Here is a 7578-nt window from a genome sequence, read left to right as displayed (position 1 = left end):
ACAACTGTGGTGCCTCCCGAGACAATTTTCCTAATGGAGAGATTGTCAAACTCACCTGTGAATGCCAAACAGATCAAAGAGTGGACAGACCGGGATCCTATCCTGTCCCAAGTGAAAAGATTCCTGATGCAGGGTTGGCCTCCTGTAATAGAGGATGATGGACTAAGACCTTATGCAAAGCGCAAAACTGAGCTGAGTGTGCAGGATGGCTGCATACTCTGGGGGTGCAGAGTGGTTGTTCCACCTCCTGGCGGTGCACAAGTCATGGATGAGGTCCATGAGGCTCACCCGGGTGCCTCCCGGATGATAAATTTAGCCAGATCTTACATCTGGTGGCCTAACATGGATCAGGAGGTAGAAGACCAAGTTAAATCCTGTTCTGAGTGCCAGATCAACCAGAACGTGGCCCCGCCCGCGCCACTACATCTGTGGGAGTGGCCTGACCTCCCATGGTCCAGGCTGCACATAGACTTTGCAGGCCCGTTCATGGGTCACATGTTCCTTGTCATGGTGGACGCACACTCCAAGTGGCTGGAGGCGCACATCATGAGCAACATCACAGCGACCACAACCATCGAAAAGCTTCGGCAGGTGTTTTCAACCCATGGTCTGCCGGACTCTCTGGTGTCCGACAAAGCAAGAACGTTTACCTGTGTGTGTCTTGTTCCAAGAATTCATGCGGAGAAACGGGATTCCCCATGTCCGCAGCGCCCCGTTTCACCCAGCCTCAAACGGCTTAGCCGAGCGGGCTGTGCAGACACTGAAAGAGGGGCTCAAAAGGATGACTGGGGGAACCATCACAACTAAGCTCTCTCGGTTCTTGTTCCAGTACCGCATCACGCCACAAACAACAACAGGACAGGCTCCAGCAGTGATGTTAATGGGCAGAAAGCCAAAAGCTCACCTGGATCTACTGCGTCTGAACATCAGAGCACGAGTGGAACGGAAGCAGGAGAAACAAAAAGAGAGACATGACCACCACGCGAGGGAGAGACAGTTAAAACCCTATGACACTGTCTACATCCGCAACTTCACAAGCAGCCAACGCTGGTTGCCAGGTATCATTCTGAGTCAGAGTGGTCCCGTCTCCTTTGTGGTCAAACTGACTGATGGTCGAGTCATGCACAGACACAAGGACTTCCGCCTGCGCTATGACAAAAGACAAGACCATGTTTTCAGACGGAACAGCTGTGGGTGGTAGCATACAAGTTGAAATCCCACAGGGAACAGCATCTGAGGAACAGGGGCATTCAGTGGTTCCAGCAGAGGGTGATGGACATTCTCTCACAAACACCCAACCCGCTCCTGTGACCTCAGACCCAGCTCCACTGGGACACGCCTTACCTGTGTCTCGTAGCACACCAGGAGTACTGCGCAGATCACAGCGTAGTCACAAGCCTCCTGAAAGACTAACTCTGTAGTTGAGACTGAGAGACTCGTGGTGTTAGTGTTTGTTTGGAGCAGCAGACCTAGTTGAAAAAACATAAGGACTGTAATTGTTTATTTGTTTTGTTTACATTTACGGTAACACCAGCAGAAGTTCTACAGTGTGGTGTAGTAAAGAAAAGAAAACACTGATGTGGTTTACTTGTTAACCTTATGTTTTCCTTACGGGGGGATTTAAATTGAGGGGGGAGAAGTGTTATAGTGTGGACACTATATAAATAATTACATGGTTATTATTGGCATTGACCGTGACCTGTCCCCTTTGATGATGTCATCACTAAGAGTCAGATCTGTGCAATGAGATTCTACCACCGGTAGAGTGGGCTATATAGTTCTGCTATTTTTGTACCGTTTGTACCTGGCTGTACACCTTTTAGTTATTGGGTTGAAAGTAAAGGAAAGTAATATTGAAAGGCGTGTGGGCATTCCTTGTCAAGTAACTACAACAACCAAAACAAACTGCAAATGCATCCAACAAGTTTGTATTGTCACAAGCTTGATGTAGTCACTTCGTGCTAGGAATATGGGACCAAATACTAACATTTTTAACTACTTTAATACACATATACAGTTGAAGTCAGACGTTTACATACACTTAGGTTGGAGTCATTAAAACCCAGGATTAAATGTCAGGAATTGTGAAAAACTGAGTTTAAATGTATTTGGCTAAGGTGTATGTAAACTTCCAACTTCAACTGTAAGTGAATTTTTCAGAATACTTTTGGTTCCCAAAAGTGCTGTAATTTCTACATGGTTCACCCAATATGGATTAAAGTAACCTTAAATTAAAGCTGACAGTATGCATTTTAACCTCATAGTCATTGTATCATTTCAAATCCACTTTTGGACCTCACTGTAAGTGACGCCGCAAGTTTCAGAGTAGCATTAAAAAGAACAAAACCAGATGCACACTATGACTGTTCACAAAACAAACTCACTAAATGATGATTCATCTCTCTTGCCTCCCCTCAGTATGGATTCATGAGCATCTTGACCATTGAGGGGTCATGGTCAGGTCTCTCCTTCCTCTCCCTGGGGTGTCTGTGCGTGAGAAGAGCTATGGCCCACAGATCATCTCTGGGGCCTATCCTAACCCCATTACACAGTCCCCTGTCTATGGACGCCTACGGAGTGACGGCCCCAGCGTTGGAGACAAGCCTTGCTGATGAAGTAATGCAGTTGGCCCTGTAGTTATTTTTTTATCCCAGTATTTACAATGATTTCCATTGAACTGATGTCATAATCTTGGGAGTTGACAGAAACTCTACCCTGTTAGACGTGTTTCATTTATTTATTTCTGTTACTACCTTTCTTGAGAAGCTGTATTGTATGCCATGATTCTGCAGTGATTAGGAGGTAGACAACAGTCTGGTAGAAGGTTTAGGGCTGGATTCAATCTGTATAGCTGAAGTATCGCGGAAGATCCGCATTTACCGTGAATGCAGTCTCTGCGAACGCGGGAACATTGCCTTTAAACTTACATAGATCTATAACGTGGATCTTCCTCGATACGAATTCAATCCAGCCCTTAATCTGTGACTAGGTCAAATGGGAGGTGGGCATTAGCAGAGTGGCCAAGGCTCAGGGATTCTATGGGATTGCAAGCTTCTTATGAATGCTGTCTAGCAAGGTCACTTATGGGTCTGGCTTCATCAGTGTTTCTACAATTTGAGAACATGCCCCACTCAGGCCCCTACCATGGCTGGACTCACTCACGTCACCACCATATGGTCCACATTCACATAGGCACTGGGAAGGCAGCAACCCCCGCATCATTATGTAAATGCAGACGCCAAGGCCTTGGTAGACCCTGGCAGCAAAGTAGACAGAAGCCCAGCCTGGGAGGGGCTGAGGGGGCTCTCTCATTCCCATGCAGAAACACTGAGGGGTTGGCCATCAGAATCAAAGCCACATGATATGCCTCAGCTGCAATTTAGCATGTATTGCATATGTTTGGGTACGTTTTCTTCTGGATCTCAGAAGCCATTGGGTGTACAGGCCTATAGCAAAAACACCTAGGAAACAATGGAACAAGCTGAAAAACAAGACAACCCTAGAATGAGTCCAACCAAGGACTTGTGTACATGATTTTGTGTTTGGGTTCAAATGTATCAGTACATTTTGTTTTTATTTAAAAATAGCTGTTTGTCACCCTCTGTTGGTCAAGCCCACACTTGAGTCTCGACATGGATTTAGTTATCCACTAGGAGTCACTATTGTGTATCCAGACTTTTGAGACCAAGGTATATTGGAATATAAATAATTATAAACTGGATGGGTCCAGTCCTGAATGCTGATTGCCTGAAAGCCGTGGTATATGGGAGTCAGTTGACGGATGGACAACGGAGAGAATTGTCTGGCAGAACACAACAATTTCTCGTGGGAGAAATACTATCATTCAGACCAACCAATATAAAAAAATCTCACATTGCCAGTTTGAAAGGGAAAGCCCCACTGGTATTTGGCAGTTGAAACATTTGATTTCTGAAAGCATTTATTTTGTATTCCACATTGATGTTTCTTTATATTTACATTGGGAGTTTCAGTAGCATGTCACTGTTCACAGCAGATCTCTCCCGTGACTTGAGAATACTTGGAATGTATGCTGTGTGAACCATGGGTGACATAATCAACTTGCCTCAAACAGCCTCAGCTGAATGTGACACTAAATGTGAATGAATTTAAGGATTAAAATGACAATGAATATAAATAATTATAAACTGGATGGGTCCAGTCCTGAATGCTGATTGCCTGAAAGCCGTGGTATATGGGAGTCAGTTGACGGATGGACAACAGAGAGAATTGTCTGGCAGAACACACAACAAGTCAGCCTCAGATATTACGCAAAACACACTCCTTTTCAGTTAATTGGCAAAGGTTCCCCATTGAATTGTACAAATGTAATTATTTAACAAAAGATAGTCCAGAAGACCAAGATACAGAACATTTTCTTTATTTCAGATACTTCAGAGCAGGTCAGCCTAGAAAGCCTTCCTGTCAATTGGTCTCATCTCCTGCACATCCTAGATTAGAACTTCTGGAACTGCTTCTTGGCTCCAGCGGCCTTTGTGACCTTGAGGACGTTGAACCTCACTGTCTTGCTGAGGGGTCGGCACTCTCCGACGGTAACAATGTCTCCGACGGAGACGTCTCTGCAGGGAAAAGGAGGGGATTATTGGAGCATAATACTAAAGTGACCATGGCACTGCTTTTCTAGGAATAACATCAAGATAATGCAAGGGAAATTGAGATACATGGAAACCACTGCCATCTCATGTGATAGGTAGGCCAAACTGCATCAATATAGCCATTATGCAGTGTCGTCAGAGCCACATGGGCTTGGAAGACCATCATGAGGAAAAACATAATTTGCAGCCAACATAAAATCTGATTTACTGGAACTTCAACTGTAGTGCAACAGTGAGTTACAGCCATCCTTGCAGTAGGAAATGCACTAGCTAGGCAAGATCAGCCAATTATTGGATACAGCCTGGCAAGAACAAAAACATGCAAAGAAGAGGTTGAAAAGACTCGACAGAGATCCTCTTACCTGAAGGCAGGTGAGAGATGGACAGACATGTTCTTGTGCCTCTTCTCAAAGCGGTTGTATTTGCGAATGTAATGCAGGTAGTCACGTCTGATGACGATGGTCCTCTGCATCTTCATCTTGGTCACCACGCCTGAAAAGGCAGAATCAGGTCAATGTGTGGTCAATCTTAGAATACATCTAAGCACTGATCTAGGGATAGGAGTAAACCGTTGAATAGGGTGAGCATGGTCTTAGGGTCATTGCATCAGAAATGCCATAAGTCGTTGTCGTCATAACCAGAAGGCTTGGAAGACCATCGTGAGAAAAACTATTTTTAGTTCAGTGAGAAAATGGTCATAAAGGGCTCTAAATGTAAAGATGAATGTTTTACATTCAAACCAAAAACAATGAACAGCAAGGAAATTTAAAGACTAACCGGAGAGGATACGACCGCGGATGGAGACATTCCCAGTGAAGGGGCATTTCTTGTCAATGTAAGTACCGTCGATAGCCTGTTGAGAAAAAAAAGTTACGTTCTCTGCAACTCCTTCCAAAACCCTCAAACCTGTCTAAAAAATAAACCATACTGAACAAAAAATAAACCCAACATACAACAATTAACCGAGTTAGTTCATAATGAAATCAGTCAATTTCAATTAATTGGGGCCTAATCTTCAGATTTCACATGAATGGGCAGGGGCGCAGCCATGGGCAGGCGTAGGCCCACCCACTGGGCCTCAGACAGAAATACTCATATTTCATGAGTTGTCGTCAATTTTAGGGCAAAAGCTCTGGGGAACATTCCTGCAGTCAGCATGCCAATTGCACTCCCTCAACTTGAGACATCTGTGGCATTGTGTTGTGTGACAAAACTGCACATTTTAGAGGGGCCTTTTATTGTGCCCAGTACAAGGTGCTCCTGTGTAATGATCATAGTGATCAGCTTCTTGATATGCCACAGGTGGATGGATCATATTGGCAAAGGAGGTATCTTCACTAACAGGGATGTAAACAAATGTGTGCACAACATTTTAGAGAAATATTTGTGCATACGGAACATTTCTGGGGTCTTTTATTTCCGCTCATGAAACATGGGAGCAAAACGTTACATCTATTTTTTGTTCAGTATATATGGCCAAAGCCCTCCTATAACTGCATCAGTGTTGCCATTTGGCAGTGTCGTCAGAGCCTCAGGCTTGGAAGACCATCGTGAGAAAAACATCATTTGCAGCTTTAAAGAGCGGTTAACCATACTAGCTAATTGACACTACAGACAAGGCTGTATTCAAAAAACAATTAAACAAATGCATCATACTGCCCATAAGGTACACAACTGTAGTTTTAGGATAGTTTAGGTCGTTGGGTACATCACCTCTCTTGGGGTTTTGAAGCCTAGACCAACGCTCTTGTGGTAGCGTGGGAGCTTCTCCTTGGCCTCCTTGCCACCTTCACCAACCAGAACACGCTTCTTGTTCTGGAAGATGGTTGGCTGCTTCTGATAAGCCCTCTCGGTCTGTGGGGAAAAGACATAACCCCAAGTCAAAAAAAAAAATCATATATGCAAAGACTAACCCGTTGCTCCATCATGGATCTGAAAATACCCATCTTCAAGCTACACTGCATCAGTGTTGCCATTAGGCAGTGTCGTCAGAGCCTCACAGGCTAGGAAGACCATCGTGAGAAAAACATCATTTGCAGGTAAAAATAGACATGACTACTGTGCATTAACGTTTACAAAATATTGTAAGTTAATTTAACAGAGAAGCAGTAGATCAGAAAGGGTGCACTAGCAAGATTAACTATCTACGAAGCTGGCCATTATGAAAGTTCAGAAAAGTTTGAGCTGGCTGCACTCAAAAGTAGAGCAAAATAACTAGGTAACTAAAACAATAGCTAAAACATTTGGAACATACAAGTTGAGAAAGTAGACCGCTGAGTTTAGCCAACGAAAGGGTGATCTGGCTAGCAAGCTAGCCAAGTTGCCGTAAAAACTAACCTAACGGCTATAGCTTTTTCAGGACGTTATTAAGACTTCTCGCGCATACATTTATCTAGCAATGACATGTTTTAGCTATCAACTCTGCCATAAATCACTAAACTTCGGTTATCAACTACAGATTAAGCATACGCACAATGTTGTAAAGGCCTAGTTAGCAAACCGCCTAGCTGGATCTCCGACAACGCGCTCCACAGCACAGGGCCTCGAACGCGACAGTCGAAACAACAATTGCGGGACCAAACTACAGTGAGATACTTCAATCTCATGCTCTTCGCTTAACCAAAGCTATTTATTGTACGCTACGATGACATGCTAGTTATTTTTCTGTCAAAAAGAAGCACATTAATTTCGCCACGCTGTTTTGCAAAACGTACTTGTGCATCCGCCATCTTTGCCAGCCGAGTCGTAAAGAGAACTAAGCATGCGCGCGACGGACCGAAGTCAGAAAGGTCAGGATATGACGTTTAGAAAGGGCAAGGCAGAAACGGAACATTGGATTACGTTTGTGAAAATATTTGTGTTCATTGCTGATTAAACTTGCTATACTCTTAGTGTTTTGTAAATTGACTACTCATAAATGTTATCGGCCCTCTGCGTAGTGCTC

General features: G+C 44.1%; 1 protein-coding gene and 4 non-coding genes across 5 annotated transcripts; all 5 read right to left on the bottom strand.

The window, feature by feature from the left end:
* Positions 1-4383: 4383 nt before the first annotated feature.
* LOC115171150 (40S ribosomal protein S11) lies at positions 4384-7503 on the bottom strand. The gene is made up of 5 exons (XM_029727690.1): positions 7349-7503; positions 6348-6488; positions 5412-5487; positions 4997-5126; positions 4384-4598 (listed from the first exon to the last, which is right to left on the bottom strand). Exons 1-5 carry the CDS (start codon positions 7361-7363, stop codon positions 4475-4477), a joined length of 486 nt encoding a protein of 161 aa, XP_029583550.1. The 5' UTR covers positions 7364-7503; the 3' UTR covers positions 4384-4474.
* LOC115172015 (small nucleolar RNA SNORD35) lies at positions 4736-4820 on the bottom strand. Its single transcript, XR_003871355.1, has one exon. It is a non-coding gene; the product is annotated as a small nucleolar RNA SNORD35 (small nucleolar RNA).
* Positions 5232-5317, bottom strand: LOC115172016 (small nucleolar RNA SNORD35). Its single transcript, XR_003871356.1, has one exon. It is a non-coding gene; the product is annotated as a small nucleolar RNA SNORD35 (small nucleolar RNA).
* Positions 6124-6205, bottom strand: LOC115172012 (small nucleolar RNA SNORD35). The gene has a single exon (XR_003871352.1). It is a non-coding gene; the product is annotated as a small nucleolar RNA SNORD35 (small nucleolar RNA).
* Positions 6589-6672, bottom strand: LOC115172013 (small nucleolar RNA SNORD35). The gene has a single exon (XR_003871353.1). It is a non-coding gene; the product is annotated as a small nucleolar RNA SNORD35 (small nucleolar RNA).
* Positions 7504-7578: the final 75 nt, after the last annotated feature.

The sequence above is a fragment of the Salmo trutta genome, chromosome 32 (assembly GCF_901001165.1).
Source record: "Salmo trutta chromosome 32, fSalTru1.1, whole genome shotgun sequence".
NCBI classification, from domain to species: Eukaryota; Metazoa; Chordata; class Actinopteri; order Salmoniformes; family Salmonidae; genus Salmo; species Salmo trutta.
The sequence above is the reverse complement of the archived record's forward strand: the minus strand, read 5'-3'. Positions and strand labels throughout refer to the sequence as shown.

Excerpts from the sequence above, each read along its gene's own strand:
- LOC115171150 (XM_029727690.1), bottom strand. Across the intron at positions 5,127-5,411 it reads CCGCGGTCGTATCCTCTCCG|GCGTGGTGACCAAGATGAAG; the intron begins GTTAGTCTTTAA and ends CTGCCTTTTCAG. Across the intron at positions 4,599-4,996 it reads CATCTCTCACCTGCCTTCAG|AGACGTCTCCGTCGGAGACA; the intron begins GTAAGAGGATCT and ends TTTTCCCTGCAG.